Source organism: Xyrauchen texanus, chromosome 10, assembly GCF_025860055.1.
Source record: "Xyrauchen texanus isolate HMW12.3.18 chromosome 10, RBS_HiC_50CHRs, whole genome shotgun sequence".
In the NCBI taxonomy this organism is placed as follows: Eukaryota; Metazoa; Chordata; class Actinopteri; order Cypriniformes; family Catostomidae; genus Xyrauchen; species Xyrauchen texanus.
In genome coordinates, this window is record NC_068285.1 from 11,598,108 (window position 1) to 11,621,381 (window position 23,274).

A 23,274-nucleotide genomic window follows, 5' to 3' on the forward strand; every position below is an offset into this window, starting at 1 on the left:
AGTCAGGGAGGATGAGAGCAGGCTTCACTCAGTGTATATAATGAATTTTTAGAGTGCTGGCCTAAAAGATAACATGTGAAATGGAAAAAGAGGCCGCACTATGCATATATTGTTTATTTTTCACAGACGCGTTTCGGCGTGTGCCGCCTTCAGTTAGGCACACTGAAGAAGGCACACGCCGAAACGCGTCTGTGCAAAATAAACAATATATGCATAGTGCGGCCTCTTTTTCCATTTTACATGTCTCCAGACATTTACAAATTAAGAGCGGTTGAGTGTGAATCAATGATAACATTTAATTTTTTTATTTTCAAGTGTACTATCCCTTTAAGTGTTGCCCCTCAAGAGCATCATTTATGATGAGATATATTAACACTGTGAATTATTTTTTTCTTTCTCAATCTTGTTGACACTTCAGTGTCCATTAGTAAGAATATGAATGACTATGACGCCAACCGGCCTGGTGTTTGTAATCTAATGGGCTTTCGTCTTTTCATTCGTGTATTCAGTATCCTCTCTTCAAACGTGAGAGAGTGAAACAAATCTTTGCTTTTAGTGTTGTGTTTTATTAAGGAAAAATAAAAAAGGTTTTCATAGTAATAAAATAAACACTCAGTAACAGTTTTCAGACCAGCTTAGACATTTGCAATGCATTTATTACAGAGTGAAAGGATTTTTTATGGTGGGAAATAAAAGGGGGAGGGATTTTAGCTATTCATATTTGATTTGACTGTGAAAAGTGAGCGGTATGTATCCGTGTTATCAATGTTAAGCTGTGATATACTTATTAATATTATTTTTCCCCACCTGCATGGGCCAAGTTACATAAGCAGAGGCGGAAACAGCTTTGATTGGAAAATATTGAAGCTGGATAACAGTTTAGTAACTTTGATGCACAACATAAAAATAGTCTTGGTACTTGGTTTTAATTTGGAAAAAATTTATCTAATAATTTCTGCTTCCTGTATCCACATAATCAGACCAGTACTACTAATAAAAGTTTATTAAAAAAGCGTTAAATATGGCCAGTATCGATACAGCTACGGTAAATTGTGCATCCGTATTTGTCTCGTCTCTAATGTGTAATGTGCCATGGATCGTTTTCTAAGATTTGGATCCAATTCAAACTGCACCAGGATCATTGGGTTTATCGGAAAGGCTGTGGGGTATAAATTGATGGCCGAGTGATGCCGTAAACATTTATGTAGACAGCGCAGTAAGTCAGTACAATGCTCACCTGTGGAAACGGAGCTTAAAATAGACCCGATCGTTAACCATGCACGTCTCTGCTCATGATGTACTGATGCTGACATTATTTGCCTTGTTAAATTTATATCTCACCGTGGGCTAGAGGCTTGTAAGTGAGGATTGTGGGTAATTTCTCCCTTGGGGCTCTCGGCTCAATTTAGATTCGTTGATGATCTAATGATTTATGTGGTGTGTGGTTGGCTCTCACAAACCATGATGGATCAGGAGGAATGCTTGCTGATGCTTTCTATGTATATTTAACCCTCCTGTTATGTTCGGGTCATTTTTGACCCGTTTAGGAATTACAAGCAGTGAAAAACGAATCTTAATCTTGTATTTGGTAAAATGCATTTGGATTGTCCACAACAAATTAGTGAAAAAAAAATGCATTACAATTTTGTGAAACTTATATTTATGTTTATGCAATGCCATGGTGATTTTGGGTGATAACTAGAGCATTTATAGGGTGTTGCTAGGTGAGTTTTTTTAACTCTAAATGAAGGGTTTACTGTATCTACTGTAAAGTAATTGTCCACCATTGATTTACAGTATATGTGATGATCTTTCCAGATGAAAAGTTATTTAAAAAAGCTTGTGTTCGGTGTGGAAAAGCAAGCATATGGTAGTGTTTGTTTATAATACAAGGGAGGTGCTGTGTATCTACAGTACTCTACTGGGTCGTTTTTGACCCGAACAATAGGGTTGTTTGTATTCTTCTCCAAAACAGAAGGTTGAAAATGATCTCATAATTTACTCCCAGATGTGTATGACTTTCTTGCATCATCTGAACTCAAATGAAGGTTTTTAGAAGAATCTCTCAGCTCTTTTAGTCCATACACTGCAAGTAAATGGGTGCCAACATTTTGAAGCTCCAGAAATCACAAGTTAGCATGAAAGTGATCCATACGACTCCAGTGGCTAAATCAATGTCTTCTGAAGCAATATGAGAGGTATAAGTGCAAAACAGATCAATATTTTACCATAAATTCAACTCCCTGCTCAGTCAATCTCCACTTTAACTTTTACATTCTTCTTCTTGTGTTTTTGGCGATTCGCATTCTTCATGCATATCTCCCCCTACTGGGCAGGGAGGAGAATTTCTAGCAAAAATAGACTTAAATATTGATCTGTTTCTCACCCACACCTATCATATCACTTCTGAAGACATGGATTAAAACATTGGAGCTGTTTGGATTACATTTATGATGCCTTTATGTGCTTTTTTGAGTGTAAAAATGTTGGCACCCATTCACTTGCGTTGTATGGACTTGCAAAATTGAAAATAATAATTTGTATTCTGCAGAAGAAAGAAAGTCATAAACCTCTGGGATGGCTTGAGGGTGAGTAAATGATGAGAGCATTTCATTTCTGGATGAACTGTCCCTTTAAGCATTCAACTACATGACCTAAAGATTCCTCTGTCACTCCAATACACGTTTTCTCCTTTCCGTTTCTCCACAGAGAAAAAAGAAGTGACCCAGAGTTTGGAGAATTACACATCAAAGTGTCCGGGAGGAATGGAGGTGATTAACCTTCCTGACGGACTTAAACTTCCTCCTGTTCCCTTCACCAAGCTACCCATTGTCAGGTGAGATCTCACGACCCACGTTGTTTTAAAGATGGCACATTCAATACTTTTGTAGCCTTTTCATTTTTCCCAGAAGTTCACTTATAATGTTGATGACAAGGTTTATTGCACCAAAACCCAGTCTGAAATAGTTAATAGCTTAGAATTAAACCGGCTGTATACCTTTAAAACCTCTTTATGTAAATGGCATTGACACACACATCTGAACTCTAGCTAACTTCGGTACGCATTTAAAAAAAAAAAGGTTTGTTGGCCAGTGAACTGTCAGAAATTGTAATTAAAATATGCAGCTTTTGTTTCATTTATGTTTCCCAAATCAAACATTTAAATAGGAAGCTAAAATACTTTGAACAGACAGGCCTATAAATGTGTTTTTAACCGATGTATTTCTTAATCCCACCAGTGAGTAAAGCCGAATATATTCGCTTGATTGAAGTCTTCATTTCTCCCTGCTCTCCTCTCTGAAGAGCCTGTATTTTTATTTCTCTTTTCGTAGAATTTGAAACATTTGCTTAATTTATTCTTAAAGGGATACTTAATTGTAAAGTTTCGATGAGCTGTGTTACTCCTGACATTTATCTCCCTCTCCGCATGCCGTTAACATGCAATATCTTGCTCGCTCACTCACTGTCTTCTGCCAGATTTTACACAGAGGTGTAATTTAGGTGTTTTGTTCCATGAAGAAATAATAACTGTCTCACAAAAGAGATTTTTGTTTCATAAGAAAGAGGAAATGTCAGTGTTAACCCCTTCCAAATGATGTTCAGGGAGTTTGTTTCTCTGGCAACAGTAATGTCGATTTAAGCGCTAAAGGCGAATCATTCTTTTTTTGTACTCTGGTTTAATTTTTTATTTATTTTTTCACTATGTTTGATTTCTGCATATATGTTTTATTATAAAGTGTACTTTTTGCTTTAGAAAAGGCACTAAAAATAAATTATCATTATAATTACTATTATTGATGCCTCTAGGTGCATCACATTATGCATAATACTGCAGTATGCTAATGCTAATGCTATGTTCGTGCCGAAATATGTGATGAGTCATAGTGCACTACGAACTCCCGGATGATGTACTTGTTCAACTGAAAACCGAGTGGGGATTTTTGGACACTAAACGGTTGCGGTTTTTCCTGTCTTGTTGAAGTAGAGGGGCTTAATATGCTAAAGCTAGCGACAACGCATTAAGTGAGTTTGGCACTTCATTTCCCTTAACTGTAAAAACGTTAGTGGTTATTCACACTGAAAGCGTTTTTGTGTCCGTCTGCGCTCTATTTCGAATGTTTTTCTATGTAAACACACTAGATGGGTGTCTTTGACCATTTTGTTGCACCCCACTGTTTTGTTTTTCAGCATCTCGTGAAGGAGCATCACGTTTTTTTGATGCCGCACAAAAGATAAAAAGAATACTAACTTTTAAAAGCATGAAGACACCTTTTGGTTTATGCATTAACAAAAGATATTTAGTCTTGTTTTCAGAGAAATAATAATAATTGTAACGTTGTCTAAGTTTATAACAGGAACAAGCTATACGTCAATTGGGTAAGAAAAAAAATCAACTTTTTTTAGGTTTAATTTTCTTATGCCACACACACCTATTTTTAAGATAGTCTTATTTATTTATTATTTATTTCATAACAAAATTCCATCAAAGTGTAATGTTTAACAAAAAATATATTTTTAGAACTTTAAAAGATTTAGTTTTCATTTAAATTTAAATTGTATTTTATTAAAGATTACTCAATTCAATTTGATGGAATTTTGTTCTGAAATTTGAAATTCGTAAATCGTAAAATTATTATTTTTTTGAGTGCATTGGCAGATATTTATTTTGTATTTTTTTTAAATCTTGTTTTAAGCATAAAACATTTCCACCAAATTTCTTTAGATTTAGCTGAAAACAAGATTTAATATCTTATGTTATTCTTAAGTTTTTTTAAAATGTTTTTAAGGCTGTTTAAATATTTTTAAGAGAAAATCAAAATGCAAAAAAACTTTCTTACAGAGTGTTTTTGCAATGTGCCCATTATGGCTTTAGAACAGACCTATAGTGTATACTGAAAGTACACCGTGTTTAGTACTCAGAGGCATAAAATCTGAATATGTAACAACAGGAAGTGTAGAAACAGAACTGAAGCATATCAAAAGCTTGTCAGTTGTTGAACGCTCAACTTAGGAACCCAGAAATTAATTTGAAATGCATCGAAACTTACGATGTTATGTTTTCAGAAACCACTGTTTTGTTTTTATAAATCATTTTGGTCAAATATATTTTCTCTCCCTATACATTTAAATCCACAACTAATGATTATTCCCAAAGGGAAAAAGCTCAGATGGAATTCTACAGTTGAAATGTGCTAAATGAATCTGAGAGTACCACACATTATTAGTAGCATTATAAAATCAACCTAAATATGTAATAATAAAAAACTAAATAAATGAGAAATGTAGTACTTTGCGAATGATGTCTGTATGAATTATTACTGTGAGATCTTGTCACTCACCATCAGTAGACATACTCTAGTTCCTTCGGCTGTGCCTTTGCGCTAACCTTCTCTGTATTTATTTTATTGATCTTTCTAGATCTGTGTCTCTGCTGAACCTGCCGGTGAGTCTGCGTCCTCACAAGGTGAAAGGTCTTCTGGGACAGGGGATGTCCACCGCCAGTCCATTCATCTACTCTCCAATCACAATACACAGCAGAGGAGACGAGCGCTCCAAAAAGATCGGTAAGTCAGTGAAGTCTTAAAGGGATAGTTCACCACAAAAATGATTCTTTCTCATGATATTAACATAAAATGACATTTTTCGATTGAAGATAGAAAGTCATGCTCTGTTTGAGCATAACTTTTTTTTAAATGTTATTGTTTTGCTGTGGATTTTTGTGTGGATTTTTGGATATTTGGGGCCCTGAGGAACTGGCAGGAAACTAATGAAGACAGATGGCCGTTCACAGTGAGGTTGCCCCGACTTTTCAAACAAATCATGTTGTGTAAGAGTCAGATGGCTGTTTCCAGCCTGTCTTATTTCGCTCTGCCAAAACCCACCAACGTCTGCTGCGTACTCCCAGTTTTTTTTTTTGTTTGTTAGTTGTTTCTTAACTGCTATCCTGTGACCGCTTTGATAGTCCCAAAGGTCCCGATTTCACTCTTGATTACGTCTGTGCGGTTAGTCAACCGCTTCCGTCATGGGTTCTGATTAGTCACAGGTGGGCGGATGAATCGACACAGGTGGGCACTTTCGGGAAGACTTTTGTCTTTATAAACCTTGGCTCAACAGCAGTGTTGTCTCAATTTCTGGGCAGTTGCACAACCACTTAGACATCAAGCGGAGAAAGAGAGTTTTCCCAGTTAAAAATGGATGCATCCTTAAAAAGTACACTTAAGAAGCACTTAAAAATGTCAAAATTTTGGTGGATTGTTTTGGTGGCACGGTGGCTCAGTGGTTAGCACAATTGCCTCACAGCAAGAAGGTCCTAGGTTCGCATCCCGGCTCATTTAGGGCCTTTTTGTGTGGAGTTTGCATGTTCTCCCCGTGTTTGTGAGGGTTTCCTCCGGGTCCTCTGGTTTCCCCCACAAGTCCAAAAACATGCAGGTTAAATGAATTGGAGACTCTAAATTGCCCGTGTGTGTGTGTGAGTGAGAGTCAGGAAAGGCAAACGGCATAAAACTTGTGCCAAATCAAATATAAATATACGGACCATCACGAAGCGGACCCTGCACTTACGCGGGACAAACTCTAGGAAAGATTTTTAGTGAATGTAAGAAGTTCACACAGGTGTCCAAGCAGAGTAACCACAGGTGTAGTTTATCACTTTAACTATGGACATGTTCCACTAACTTTCACAGCCAGAAAAGTGTCCAAATAATTTTTTGTCTTGATTTGGAACGGCCTATTTATTGTTTTATCAATTCTTTTTTTTGTGTGAACTGTTTGGCTTGAAAGTGTGCTTGTGCTAGTTATCTTCATAAAAAATGCCACTTGGTTTGTTATTTTGCAATCTAATGCAATGACATTCAGACTTTATAAAGTGCGGTTTAAGTGTCAAAATAATTTTTGGCGCTGTTGTAAATTGTACCCAATCAGTGTGAAATTAGCACCCATACTTCAGAGAGGTCATATTCAAGTGCGTCTTGTTGTCGCTGACATGTCACTCAGGCGTATATTTAATGCTTGGAATTGATTGGAAACAATCAGACCCTACTTTTACAAATCTAGTCATTTTTGCCATTTATATTCATAGTATAATGGAACAGAAATTGATGGGGAGAAAGAGAAACTAGATTACAAAATTGTACTTGCATGGCATACTTACGTCCATAACTACTATTCCTTTCACCAAATCTTTACAGTACACATCCAGACGAGTTATGATAGGGGAGACTTGGCGGTGTTGTAGCACGGGGCGAGTTGTAACACCATCAGTTTAGTCAGTTAGAATTTAGCTACAGGGATGAAATCACTAACATACTTACCCATCCTGACATGACAGTACAAGCTGTAAGTCTCTATGTAAAAGTGTTTTAACTATTTTAATGAGAAAAGACGTTTTTTTAAAATTGATTACTACAATTAATTCAAATGTATTGTATAGAGAGGTGTTTCTCCAACTGAGGATATTTCATGTCCCAGCGGTTGATTTAAAACAAACAAACAAACAAAAAAAAAAAAAAAAAAAAATATATATATATATATATATACAAATCCTTTCAATATTTATTGCGTGAAACGGATTTCTATTAATTTGTCAATAAAAAATGACTACTGTCCCACTGTCCTGGTGCCATCTCCACCAAACCAATCAATTTTGCCCCCCCAATTAAAAAGTTAGTGTACTTGTTAGCCAATTTGTCAAGTTTCACTGAAGATCATGCTTGAAGAAAACTCAAGGTAAATATAACATATAAGTAGAATATTTTTATTGGCATCGTTTCCATTCAAGCTATAATACTGCAGAATGATCCTAAAAGTGTTCAAATATCATTTAATTGTGTGTATCTAGGATAGATAAAATATTAGCAATGAAATTAGCCTTAGCAGACAATGGAGTTCAAAATTTGAGTAACATAAACAAATGTAAGTTACATCACAATCAGTTCCACAACAGAATTCTATTGAACACAAAACAGAAATTGAGATGTGCTGGAAATGACACTGTGGCCGGAATTTTAATGACTTTAAAAATAAAATACACACATTCCCTTTGATGCATGTACATGCACAGTTGGACGTTATTAGTAGTCAGGTAGTAGTCAAGTGTCCAAAAAAAAAGAAATAAAATAATTTAAAGTGTTTACCGAGACCATATCCACAGTTCTACATGTGGACACCGTTAAGGCCCGAGTACTTCGGTTGTCCGTGTTGCTGATTGCTCCGAGCACAGAATGAGTGAGGTAAATTTCATCATAAGCCAATCCACACGCGTCCATCGTCTGTGCTCATTGTTACACATGCGCGGGCTGTTGACTCTACTAAAAGAGTATCACAAAGAAGTTAGTGGGCATGCGTCAAACACGTTCGTATTCGCTCCAGGTCAGAAGAGTATACTCACAAAGGTCGGCCAGGTGCTAGTTGATCCGTAACATGCAAAAAGAAGTATTCCTGGGCCTTTAAACAAAGAAAACGTCTGTTTACTTTGAGTTTTCCTACTTACCCTAGCAGTACTTTGGCTGGAGCACAGTTTGGGAACAAGTTATACATTTCTAAACTCATTTGTTGCAGATCGATATGGGTATGTTATTTCAAATTTAGGACTCGTAGCACAAAACACCACTGAGTTACAGCACTCCCTCGACTCTTCAGATGCTACGGTTTTTGCTTGATTTCTTGGGAGGAAGTTACCCTTCCCAAAGTCTACTTAAACCCCTTCCAGGTCAGGTGGGCTGATGTCTCGTTTGACATCTGTGCCAAATAACCGTTCAGTTGCTCTTCATTTACACACGACTCCCTCTAGCTTCACGCCTGTCTGGTGCTCCTTTACTTCAAAGACATGAAAGTGACAAGCGACGAGATGTCACTGTGATTCACCGTTTTCATTTAATCCTCCTTCCACAAACACGGGCGGCCGTGTCTGAAATTCTCAAAACAAAAGAGTCTTGAGTTGTGGTGCTGCTCGCTGAACAATTTCAATGATTCTTTTCTTGCTTAACGGCTCCCACACACTTTGTAGTGTCGAACACTGCTTGTAAACGAGCCATATTATACAATCCTCCTCCTTGTTGGATGGGTGCAACCTGATTAATAACTTCCCAGAATGCCACGGCGAGGAGAGGATGTGTCACTTCTCTCACAGGGTAAGCCGTGCACCCAAGGCTAACGTTTCGCACCCTTTCTCTTGAAAGCTAAATCTTTGGGGTAGTGAAAAATATCGCTTGTTGGTTGTATGATGTCAAGGCAGGAGTGTTGCTGTCCCGCACGGCTCTAAATTTGGCCAGGTAGCAGTGGTAATGGGTAATGAGTGCCCTGGTAAACAGTTGTCTGTTTGACTTGAGGAGAGGAAAGAGTGTGTTTGCATTGATTTAGGATTGTGTTTGCCTGTTTGTGTGTTTCTGAATCATGGTAAACAACCCTAGATGGTTTTATTAGTGAGTGTGCTTGAGTTCTCAGTCTTGCCAGAAAGAGTCTGACTCACACACCAGATGTCTCTGGAGAGAAGACCTTTTATCAAAGTGAGCAACACACACACACACACACACACACACACACACACACACACACACACACACACACACACACACACACACACACACACACACACACACACACACACACACACACGCACAGAAATATAAAAATTGCAATAATAGGTTTAATTGAGCATTTATTTAGCAGTGAAGTTATAATAGATACGGTAGATGGTGACACACTAAACAAATAAATATGTACATTGCTGTGGTATGAAATTGGTACATTTTAAACAACTTGAGATGATTATACATGTCCCTTGTCCCTATTGTGGCTTTTAAACAGACTTGTAAACAAACAAGCGGCTGTGGCTCAGGTGGAAGAGCAGGTTGGCCACTAATCGCTAGGTAGGTGGTTCGATTTCTGGCCCACATGCCGAAGTGTCCTTGGGCAAGACACTGAACCCCAAGTTGCTCCCAATGGCAGGCTAGCACCTTGCATGGCAGCTCTTCCATCATTGGTGTGTGAATGTGTGTGTGTGTGTGTGTGTGTGTGTGTGTGAATAGGTGAATGAAATGCATTGTAAAGCAATTTGAATACCGCTACGGTTAAAAAGGCGCTATATAAGTACAGACCATTTACCATTTTACCATTTACAAACAATCTGCTAAAAGGACGATAAGTGATAGCACTTATATAAATAACTTCTGACTGTTGCATTAAAGCCAGCTTGTGATGTTTGGTTTCTGGTTTTGACCACATGTATTAATGTTTTGGCAACAATAACATAACAATAATAATTCTATAATAAGTAAAAGTTGATATCAGTGGATTTCCATTGAAAATAAAGTAAGTTAAAGTCATTTTAAAGTTTTCTCGAGCTCACAACTGATTGGTTCATGCTACCGGCATGTAATTTTGAATGTTCACTTTGACACTTAGTGTAGACAGCCTAGAGATGTTGCGTCACGTCTCGCTGCATCAACTATGTGTCTGGTGCAGATGATGTTACTTCAGTACTTTAAACTTATAATTATTTTATAAGCTATAAACTATAAACCCATAATTCCATTAGACTTGGACTGATGACACACACACACACACACACACACACAGCATTCTTCAAAGCAAATTCCCAATTATTTTGAGGAGTTGGTTCCTGTGCGCCACATGAATCACTGATGCATCAGGGGACTGTCCACATGTCCGCTCCCGGAGAGTGACCTTTCTAAATCGAGACGGGGTGTCTAATTTAATGTGGACCTGTTGATCAATTTTGCCTGATGGTTTTTCAGGAAGGGTGTCCTGCCCAGAAAGAGGGCCCCCCTTAAATGAGTCTTGGCTCCTTCTAAGGTTTCTTCCACATCTACATCTTGGGGAGTTTTTGCTCGCCACTGTTGCTTTTGGCTTCCTCACTATGGGGTTGTAAGGCACTGTTTTACTATTTTTATGGTTTTATTGTAAGAAAATAAATAATAAGTTACAACTTAGACTATATGCAAATGGACACTGTGCTCTAATAACCTTAGGTGAACTGTAGCTTTTCATGTAAAGTGAATATTTATGGAGGCGTACGCCTAGGAGTTATGGTTGGAATCAAAAATCATTGCATGATATTGAATATGTTTTGCATGACAGGCTTTAGATAAAAGAGTATGATGTTAAATATTACAGTTGTTTACAGTTCTCAGAGAGACCTTTATATAAAATAACAGGCTTGTTAGCAGCTCAACATGGCCGGGATGTCGCCCAGTGTCATTGCCATGCCAAGTTCACCGTGCAGCTGGGTCCAACTACAGTTTCGCCTTCCAAAACGGTCAGAAATCTAGGGGTAACCATTGATGATGAGCTAAATTTCACAGACCACATTTCAAAAACTGCAAGATCAAGTAGATTTACACTCTACAATATCAGGAAGATAAGACCCTTCCTCTCTGTACATGCCACACAACTGCTCGTTCAGTCACTTGTCATAACTAGACTGGACTACTGTAACGCTCTCATTGCAGGCCTTCCTGCATGTGCTATTAGACCTCTCCAAATGATCCAGAATGCAGCAGCACATCTGGTCTTTAATGAACCTAAGAGAGCACATGTTACACCACTCTTTGTCTCTGTCCACTGGCTGCCGGTTCATGCACGTATTAAATTCGAGGCCCTTATGCTGGCATATAAAACAGTCACTGGGTCTGCTCCAGCATACCTAAAAACATTTATGCAGAGCTACGTTTCCACCAGAAGCCTGCGGTCGGCTAAGGAACGTCGCCTTGTCGTACCAAAACAAAGAGGCACCAAAAGACTTTCCAGGACTTTCAGTTTCATCATACCACATTGGTGGAATAACCTTCCCAACTCAATCTGGGAAGATAACTCACTCTCTATCTTCAAAAAACGGCTAAAAACACATCTTTTCCAAGAGCACTTAACCGGTCAATAAAAAAAAATAAAAATAATTATTTACATTTCTTGTTGCACTTAAATCTGTTTTGTATACTATTCTGATGATAGTGAAACTTTGTAATATGGCACTTTTTGTACCACTGTCTCCCTAAGATGATTCGCTGATGTTCTTCCTCTTTTGTAAGTCGCTTTGGATAAAAGCGTCTGCCAAATGAATAAATGTAAACGTAAATGTAAGTTTCTACACCAACCAAATTAAACCTTGACCTTCTCAAGACTCGCCTTGCTTGGTTGGAACTTTATGCCCCAATTTATGCAAGACATTATGCGCTGCTGGTGCAACCCTACCCTGCAATCTAATGCACTGGTTGCTCTAATATTCAACACTTGGTTTTGATTCTCATGCTTTGAGAATTTCAGGAAGTTCCACTGGAAACCTCTCAAGCCTTCTCTCTTACGCCTTTCACTTTTAGAAAGTTTGTCTGTCGCCCTCACAGATCTCGAAACACTTCCATTAATTGTCATGTTTGCTGGGTTCATGGGCTGAACTGAAAGTGAATAGTCAGCTGCAGGGCATTTAGAGTTTTTTCCCGTCAGTCTCTTCCCCTCTCGTTTCTCTGTCTGATCTGATATCCGTGTTTACAGCCGCCTCTGCTCAAATGTCCAGCTCTACGGTTGCAGACTGAGAGAATATTTAATGTTCAGTGTTGTGCGTTCCACTCCACGTCACATTCTATAACCACGATTGATGTTTACTGTAAAATAAAGGGGATTATATTACTGGAGATGCATTTCCCTATAATTGTCTAGGCGTGGTGGATGGTTTCAGAGGCCGCAAAGTTCTGCATAATTCTGTTTACGTCTCGAATCATGAAACGAGATAGATGTCTTGCTTGGCTACGTACAAATGCAGGAAAAGCTTTAGCGATTGAGAGAGAGGAGCGATTTGGTGTCTTTTGACATGTAATCAATTACTTTATCTTCTAAAGTGTGTTGATTTTTGTGAGTTTAATGATCAGTGTTGCCTTATATGAATTGTCTTCTTGAAATGCTATCGATTTTATATCATAAGATCTTTATTTGTGCATTGTCCAATAAAGATTAAGATTAAGATTCAACTTTATTGCCATTGTGCAGTGTAAAGGTACAGAGCCAATGAAATGCAGTTGTTTTCGCATATCCCAACTAAGCTGGGGTCAGAGCGCAGGGTCAGCCATGAAACAGCGCCTCTGGAGCAGATGGGGTTTAGGGCTTTGCTCAAGGGCCCAACAGTGGTATCTTGGCAGTGCTGAGGCTTGAACCCCCGACCTTTCAGTCAGTAACCCAGAGCCGTAACCACTGAGCCACCACTGCATAAAACCACCTACAAAAAAGTACCAAGCAGAACCTTTTCTAAAAAAAAGAATATTTTATATTTAAATAGTTTTAAGACTTTATAGTTTTTGGAAGAAGAACAAGAAATGGCCAATTTCTTTTGGCGACCTGATGTTCATAGCTGTTTAATTTGCAGCTCGTTAGATAAAACCACATATGGCTGCTGGCCATAGATGCAAGAATGGATACTTACTGCTAGGTACCCTACAGAGAAGGGAATCAAACTTGAGCCACAGTGCAAACTCCTTTACAGAAGCCCCCAAACACCGTTCAATCTTAGCCCAATGCACAGAGCCCAAACTCATTTTCTGAATGTATGACTTGTTGTCGTCCCTGTGCTCGAGGAGGAAGCATCTGCCTTCAAACGGTGAATATATTTACTCTTTCCCTGAGAAGAGACCACCAACCTTCAGGTATGTGTTTGTGTGTTTGTGTGTGTGAGATTGGCAAGCTGAGGGGGAGGCTGTAGCTGTTTTCACCCACGCTGGATATCTACAATCGAATTGACTTCCTCCCCAAGATGCTGAGAGTGTTCGCCAAAGCCGATGTGAAGCTTGGCTTTGATCAAGAGTCTGACTTGATTAACCTGTCGGGGTTCCCTATTAAATCTCTCGTCGACGTACTCTGTTGATTTGGGATGTGCAAAACGACATATTTTTAAAATCGATTAGTCAATGGTTTGCCTGTATGAGTAGTTGACTAATTTGTCGTAAAAAAGACCTGTATAATTAGGCTGGTTTTGGGTTAACGACCCCAATTTAATGTGTTTACGTGTAACGTGCGCATTTATATCGAAACATCAAACTTAAATCCATATGCCAAGTTTTTATTAAGTTTGTAAGTAGATGGGATATGTGGGATAATTGACATCCAGCCGGTCATATAATATTGCAAAATATACTTCTATAATTTCTGTTCATCCAGACTAATAAATTCTGATTTATTGTTTCATTTATTTATTATTAAATGAATGTTAACGTGATAGTAAAAGTTATATAATACATAGACATAGTGTAATCTTGCGCCAGGAGGGATTTAGTGTGGTATGGCTGATTATAAAGAAAATACATCTGCTCGGAATCAAACCAATGCATCTGAATATTTGATGCATGGCCCAAAAAGAGCTTCTTTGTATTCAAGGACTGTAAAATCTGCTGATTATGTGCTGAACAATTGTCCTTTCACCTCAAGGCTGCTATTAACAAAACACCTCAGAGATGAAAACAGCCAAGCTGCATTTAAAGATCCCTCGATGCAGAACAAAAGAACGTTTTTATGATCTAAGGGCTTTACCATTTAAGGAAGTACAGATAGTTAATTATTAATTACATAGGAAATAACTTTATTTATTTGATATGTTATTCAAACGTATTCTGAAGTATATGCAAGTGATGCTTAACCGTGCAAAACTCATTGCCATGATGTTTACTACACGTGTGGCTCTACCCTTTAAACTGGGATAGGAGGAAGTATTTTAGTGACCATGTGTTCTTGTCTTGATTAAGCTGTTTAGTCTGATCCAAACAGTTCTTGTGGTAAAGCTTAAAGTATCGAGTGACATGGGCACAAACTGAATCTATCTGTAATTAATGATGTGTATGACAGACACACAATTGTTTTTGCTGTGAAAGATATCTGAGCACATGCTGTAAACGTTATAAGTGCATAAGATAATAATAACGATCTCCACACTCCTCTTAACCCTTATGGGTCAATAAAACGAAGTTACTTAAGAGGTACTTGGGTGACAAATGTCCTAATAAAATATATATATATATATTATTTACCACTTTCTTTGAGTTCATTGTTTTAACCAACATCAGTTCTGATTATGACTACCAAATATTCATTCACTTTCAGGATTTTAACCCTTTAAGTACTAGTTTATTTATATAATGCCACTGTTGTTTTTATTAACACCCCCCCCCCCCCCACACACACACAATTATTTTCCATATTCTAAATGCTAAGGTGAATTATTTTGGGGTTTATTACAGTCTGGGATATGTCAATGATTAGCAAGATCATTGATTTTTATGTATTATTTTTTTTTTGTGCATCGTCAGATTTAAAAAAAAAAAAGAAGAAGAAAAAAACACACCGGACATTAGAGGACAAAAATGTCCACGTCAAAAAAACTGCCATAAAAATATGATATATTCATATTATTTTCCACTTTTTAACCTGATCTTACCAAATGTTAATTCATTATCAGGATTTTAACCCTTTAATGCCATTTTTTTTTTCATAATGCAACTGTTGTTTTTTACACACACACACACACACACACACACACACACACACACACACACACACACACACACACACACACACACACACACACACACACACACACACACACACACACACACACTTTTCAATACAAACATAAAAAACACACACTGACATCCATACCAACACACCCAACTGGACTGCATTGCTCTATAATACAGCAAACAGAAAATTGGAAAAAAGCATGTATTTGCTCCATAGTTTAAACATGAGAAAAATGGCACCATCTGCTGAAAAATATGAAAACAATAATAATATTTTGAAGCCATGGCGCTCTGTTATATTATGAAAGCATAATATAATTTAATTAATTTATGCTTTAATGGCACTGGGATCCAATATAGCAGTTTTAATGGGCTGCAATGGGGACATTTTTTTGTCTTGAAGGTCCTGAGTGTACACAGTGTATTATAGGAACTGAGGTTGAAATATCAAATTCCCCCCCCAAAAAAAAATAAATGTATGCTGTTGACATTAACCCAAATTGATCGAAAAACTAAAATGAAAAAGACAAAAATGTCCCTAAGGTCGCACAAGGGTTAATACCCTGTCTGGTTGCTGCAATATTCTTTTTACATAATGTGAAGTTGGAAATAATGTAGGACCAGGCTTAATATTATGCACTGGGATTAGATTGGATCATGTGGACAGACTTTGAAGTGTTGCAGGTGTCTGGTGTTGAGTATATTCCAGCAGAACAGCAGGAGGAAGCTCTATCCTCCTATACAGATGCCGGTTTCAGGGAGGGGGAGATATTGTCTGCTCCTTCATTACGCACGTAATGAGGCATGAAACTCTCTTTAACATCTTTATCTGGGCTGTGCCTCACACGTTCGCTCGGCCTGTTTGCATTTCAGCATTTTTTACAAGCACCGTCTTCACTGACACATTAAACGGGCCATATCATAATTTCGCTTTTGTATGCGTATGCTTTGGGCAGACACTTTTATCCAAAGCAACTTGTGCTGCATTTAATGTAGATATTTTATTAAATAGTTTTTGGTGCAAGATACGTTGACTTATAAGGGGGACTTCAATGGGAAAAATAAGATGCTTAATAAATAAATGGTAATTAAATGATTGAACCAACTATAGAAATGTATACACTTTTTGCTGCTTGTTTTTTGCTCCAACATAGTCTCATAGAATGAACGTTACCGTGACAACATTTTAGCAAAATGACATTTTTGTGCGTCGTTCCACAGTTCACTGCAGTTTCCTGATGAAATTAACAATAGGGGCACTACAACAAATGTGTGTTTTATTTGATCACACTAACAAAAATCACGACTACAAGGACTGAGTGACTTTTTAAACACGTATTCTTCGCCCTATTACTCACACACTGCTGTGTTATAATATGGAAACACTTTTTCTATGACACAAATGATTTTAACGCTTGTTACAGACCCACCTACTGTACATTTCCACACTTTCCACACAGTCCACATTGATCAGCTTCTACGGTAGCTCATCTGAGAGTGTGTTGGACTTAAAAAATTGTAACTCCGCTGTTTGAGCCCAGCCAAGTACACAAGTTGACACGTGAAATGAAAGTGTCATAGAAGCGGCACAAAAACGCAATGCTTGATTCAGAAAATTTGCTACTCATTAAAACCTCCATCTAATATTCACCTTAACCTGATTATGACACCATTTCACTCGTGTTTGGTGCTCCAAGTTGGACATTTCACTGGGCAAAAATGTTGCCATTGTCACGTAATGTTCATGACATCAGGCTGGTTTTTTGTTTGATATATTTTAATAAAAAAAAAAATGCCTATTTTTACTTGTTAGTGGCACTATTATATGGGAAATAAAATGATAATGACTGTTTGTTTATTTGGAGTCTTAAAAATGGTTTATTTCATATTTTGTGTGTTTATATGTGACTGGTATGTCTGTATGTGCTGTTTTTGGGTAAACAGCTGCTCACACACTGTGCACGTGCTGATAATCAGCAGCGCTTTCTAACGAGCCAATACAACTCGCGTTAATGTTTGCTGGAGTTCCCACGTGGGGAGTTCTCTCTCTCTTCTTTGTGTTTACAAAACACTCACTTCCCAAAGCATTGATAAAACTGAGCTTTTTATTGGAGTCTGGATGGCTGCTTCGAAAGGCAATTGCTATAGAGATGAGAAGTGCTTCTTAATGAACATATGAAGCAGTTTTTGAAGGTTTCCTCACTTTCCCATCACTGTAAAACTGTGAAAGTCATCTGACCCGTGTAGATTGGATTCTCTGACACTGTCATGTGCATCCATTGTCCTGATGGGACTCATCCACATTCTGAAACAAAGTCTCAGTATCCCTTACAAATATCGAGAGTTCGAAATATCGAAATATTCTCCCATGCCAGCTGAAGCTGGTTCAAATCCCACTTAGAGCGGGTCAAGCAGGACCAGTTATAGTGGTGCCGTGACCCGGATGAGATTGAGATTTAGGGGTGTCAGTTTAACGAAAGCCAGCTGGTATTAACACTGACATTTGAAGCTGTAGCATTTAGCCGCCTTGTTAGTGTGCCCTCCTCCCATGCCAGCTGAAGCTGGTTCAAATCCCACTCAGAGCGGGTTGAGCAGGACCGGTTATAGTGGTGCCGTGACCCGGATGAGATTGAGATTTAGGGGTGTCAGTTTAACGAAAGCCAGCTGGTATGTGATAGCTGTGCGGTATGTGTTAACACTGATGTTTGAAGCCGTAGCATTTAGCCTCCTCGGTAGTGTGCCGCCCTCCCATGCCAGCTGAAGCCGGTTCAAATCCACTTGGGGCGGGTCGAGCAGGACCTGTTACAGTGGTGGCATGACCTGGATGAGAGTGAGATTTAGGGGTGTCAGTTTAACGAAAGCCAGCTGGTATGGGATAGCTGTGCAGTATGTGTTAACACTGATGTTTGAAGCCGTAGCATTTAGCCTCTTCGTTAGTGTACCCTCCTCCCATGCCAGCTGAAGCCGGTTAAAATCCCGCTCAGAGCGGGTCAAACAGGACCAGTTACATCCTCACTTGTCAAATCTCAACAACACTTAAGAGAAATTTATTGTGAGAGGTTTGTGTGTGTGCTTAAAAAGGCAAATATTTGAAGTATTAGCATGAATTCCAAATAGTGTTGTTGCACCAGCGGTAAGGGATGAAACGAAAGTGAGCAACCCTTCATGACAGGGTCATTTTAGGTTTTAATTAGTTTTTTTTAATTTTCAACTTGTCATTCTGACTAAGTTTAGTTTATGTAAGTTCACAGATTTTGAAATTGCTGAAATGTAACTATTTGACTCAATACTTAATTTCAGTTGTCTGGTATGTGTTGCCGGGGAAATGCTGATGCTTTACTCCAGCAGTTCGGGTGAATACAGCCTCACAAGTCCCATCTGGGTTTGGTTGGTACAAAACATCACGGCTAAGAGGTCCTTTCGCAATCACTTGATCGTTGACACAAAATCACTGTTGCATGTTTTTGTGGTGTGTGCGTCAGAGTAATGACCCCTGCACAGTGCAAAGGTTCCGCCCTACTCCAACCAGTGTTCAGCAATCTAACTAAAAAATAAAAGGTCCTAAGCTAATGTGTAAATGCATTAATTGTGATTTAAGAAAAATGAACTCGTTCAACATTTTAAATTGCATGTGTTAACAGGTTAATTTCGAAAGCTGTAATTATAATATATTTAAGAATAGTTTGAGTTTTTGTGTTTTCTAGTTTCAGTTGAGTTAGTTTCTATCTTAGACTTTGAATTTGCAATGTGTATATTTTAATATCCTTAAGTTTGAGTTTTTGGGTATTTTAGTTGTTAATTTAGTTTTTATTGAATGTTTGGAAATGTATGTTAGTTTAGTAAACTGTATCTGTTTTTGATTTAGTTTAATTTAATTAAGGAAAATGTGTTCGGTTAGTTTTTGTTTGTGTTTTTGTTTACGATCATGGACCCTTTCCCAAGCCTGTTAGCAAAGGGTTCGTGCAATTGTCATTTTAATGAAGTAATTTTACCATATATAAGTTACCGTATTTTTGTAATGTTCTGAAAGGTCTTACATGCGACATAGTTCGAAGCGATCTTTTTTTATATAATTTATTCTTAATTGATATCAGCTGGTCAAACACGCTGAACGCCAAAACAGATATGCATAGGAGCATTGCAAATATCATACATATTTACAGATAGACAGTCTCTAACGTTAATGATCGCATGGATGGATACTGAGGAATCTTCACAGATCGCACCTGACATGTTGATCTGCTGAAAGGAAGTCAGGTAGCTGCTTGTGGGTCCTAAAGTCTGCCGCATGCAACCTCTGTCAGTGCAACTTGTACACAGTTGTGACTTAGCAGTGTTTTATCTCTCTCAACAAAGCCATTTTGGCCAGTAGGCTGTAGTGATGCTCACTTTCAAATGGAATTTGCCCTATATGATCTGTATGTGGTTATGGAGTGTGCGCTCAATAGCACTCACACAAAAAGATGATCGATTGCCGTGTGGCGCTCTGTGCCACCTGTCCACTGCAGCCCCACAGTACCTCTTCGCTAAGCTGTTATGGATGAGGACACAGCGTGGGACTATATAATGACAGTCGTAGGTCTGTCTTTTAGCACAGCTGTTCTGCTTTAGACAGGCTACCTTTTATACAAAAACACATGCGGGTCTTGTGTATATATATATATAGATCAACATTTGATTGGCCCCCTGAAACGTTAGAGCCAATGCAAAAATGTCTGATAGGAGTCTGTGCTTGTCAGTGAGTCGGCATAATGTGGCCGATCCTAAGGTCATTTAAAAGATATTTCCCTACACTTGTAGCACACACTTCATACATTCAGCCCTAGATAATAGTAAATATATCTGCTTTTGTGTAGCTACAAAGGGTTCTGTGGCATGAAGTTCAGCTTGTGAATCATTCAGGAGAGCTCCTCACACATGTACAACAGCAGAGATGAAGAATTGATAGTGAATCTCTGGGGAGGTTTTGTTTGGAGTGGTGAGTCATGTATACTTGATCAGGGTTTCCTGTATTCTTCAAGAGCAGCCGCTATTTACGAGTGTCTGAGTCATCAGTGGTGGGAGAACACAAGGACATTAATGTAGAGTGTTTTTATGTGTGGTTCGTCTGTAGAGGGATCTGGATTAAAAAATAAAGTCAACTGTTTTCTGGTCTGTTGATGGAATTTGATCTTTTATTTGTTCTTTGTGGGTCATTTGTTCTTTTTTACTGTGTGTGTGTGTGTGTATGTGTATATATATATATATCTCATGGTCTTTCCTTTCTTCCTTTTGTCTGTCTATCCATCCTTCTTTCCTCCTTTCTTTATTTACTTCCTACCTTTCTCCCTCCCTCCCTTCCATCCTAGTGCATACATTTCTCTTTCTTCATTCATCACCTTCCTACCTGTGTTTCAGTCACATGTATGTTTCATGTATTGCAGCTTCATGTACCATGTAGCTCCAGGCTGGTGTCTCCTTCAGATCCTCTTGTGAAAAGAGCTTTAGTACTGTGGTGGAAAGCCAAGCTCTGAGGGCGTCTACACTGATTATACACCTTGGCTTGGCTCCAATATACAAGCTTGGAGGGCACTATGGTGTTGAATGCTGAGCTGTAGTTTACAAACAGCAGCTCCTTTTTCCAGGTGGGAGAGAGCAGTGTGTATTGTAGATGCAATGGCATCATCAGTGGAGCGGTTGTTGCAGTAAGCAAACTGCAGTGAGTCCAGTGAGGCAGGCAGCACAGAGCAGATGTAATCTCTGGTTAGTCTCTCAAAGCATTTGCTGATGATGTGGGTCAGCGCAACAGGATGGCAGTCATTTAAGTGCTTCAGTACAGGCACAATGGTGGACGTTTTGAAGCATGTGGGGACCTCAGACAAGGAGAGGGAATGGTTATAAAATGTCCGTAAAAACACCAGCCAGTTGGTTTGCGCACGCTTTGGTGCTGCCCTGAATGCCGTCTGGACCCGCGGCTTTACGGATATTCACCCGTTGGAAGGATTGGGTTACATCCGCTAGAGAGACAGAGAGTGAACTAACCTCTGTAGCTTCGGCCGTGAGATCTCTCTCCTCGAGGGCGGTGTTATTTCCCTCGAAATAAGCATTAAAAAAAAAGTTCAAGCTAAGATTTACGTTTCATCTTACTGCTGATTTTGTACCATTGTTGATTTACAGCGAATCCATGAACAAGCCAACAAAAAACGATGGAAATAGATGAATACATATTTAAAGTCAACATGAAATCAAACCGACTCGTTATTTACTTTCTTAATACTGCAGTAGTTATTGGCTTATAGTGCACAATTCATCAGTGCACATTTTCGCTAAGTTCATTTCAGCTAATATCATCTACAAATAATGCCAAAAGGCTAGACAGCCATTGTTACTATTTAGGTAATCCATCATTTCTAAAATATTGCCAATAGTTGGTGCAGTAATTTAATGCTGTTAATGCCATTTTGTCTTGACTTTAAACATTAAACAGGTGAATTTCTTGTCTCATTGTTTTGGCTTTAGTCACGACCTCATAGCCTCTGGTTTCCATAAGCCTACCCATAATTCTGCTTACTCCTCACAGTTGTGCCACGGGGCCTCTGTCTGCCATCCAACTCAAATGAAACGCTTCATTCAGCCCCTGGGCTTATCCCTTTAGGGTGATATTACATTTAATTGGCCTGGCTTGGTCTGGCCTGCCCTGTCCTATCAGTGTTTCATCTCTTCAGAGGTCTCCGCTTCATTCTGAAGCATTCATCATATGGAAAAGCCATCCTTTGCCTTGGACATCACGGCATCTGTTATAGACGCTCCTTTTTCAACCCTGCTTTAATTTCCCTCAGGAGTAGGAACTAGAGTTTACTCTCCGTAAATTCAGTGTAGTCCAACGGCACGTTCAAACTGGATTTATGCACTGATTCGGGAGTGGATTAATATATTACTGACGGAAATGAACCCCACCCCCCGAATTTGGAACTGAGTTTATGGGTTGAGAGACTTTTCAGTGTGGTGTCTCTTAAATGTGATGCATCATGGAAAATTATATTTTTCTTAATCTTTTTGAAGTAAAAGACTTTTAGTTACAATGTACTGTAGACATTATATAAACTCCCTCCCCTAGTCCACTTCCACATTGCATTGAAACTAAGGCCACGTTCTCACTTAATACATTAAAAAAAAAAGAAAAAAAAGCATCTTTTAGGGGCCTGGGTAGCTCAGCGAGTAAAGACACTGACTACCACCCCTGGAGTCGTGAGTTCGAATCTAGAGTGTGCTGAGTGACTCCAGCCAGGTTTCCCAAGCAACCAAATTTGCCCGGTTGCTAGGGAGGGTAGAGTCACATGGGTTAACCTCCTCTTGGTCGCTATAATGTGGATCTCGCTCTCCATTCAACCACAACATTCAAGATGGTGACCCGTGTAATGGCAACTCTGTTGTGCCTGATATTCACTTTGATAGCGTTGTTAAAGATAAGTGTTACTTTGTACAACATTAACAATGCATGCCTTCAAAAGCGAGGGGAAGTTTACTCTGAATTGGTGTCCGGTGACGGAACACGAGGACAATTGCGTTTTAAACCGTACATGCAATGGCGATTTGTCATATGCGCAGAGAGGGGATTTAAGCATTGTCATGCGTTTTCGAGCATTTAGAAAACGATGATGCCATTTTTAAATGTGTCTGGATTAATGTAGACATAGCCTAAGCAGCAAAAACAAGTTGTTTGAAAAAGTTAATGGAATAATTCACCCAGAAAGTAAAATTTTGTCATTACTCACTCAGTATCATA

General features: G+C 38.7%; 1 protein-coding gene across 4 annotated transcripts in view; it reads left to right on the forward strand.

Moving 5' to 3' along the window:
• The window catches only part of LOC127650553 (trafficking protein particle complex subunit 9-like), a 245,150-nt gene that overhangs the window by 43,303 nt on the left and 178,573 nt on the right, over window positions 1-23,274 (forward strand). For all 4 annotated transcript variants that reach the window (XM_052136035.1, XM_052136037.1, XM_052136036.1 and 1 more), the window contains 2 exons: window positions 2,710-2,836; window positions 5,419-5,564. In XM_052136035.1, coding sequence (XP_051991995.1) covers window positions 2,710-2,836; window positions 5,419-5,564 — 273 coding nt within the window. The remainder of the gene's footprint in view (window positions 1-2,709; window positions 2,837-5,418; window positions 5,565-23,274) is intronic.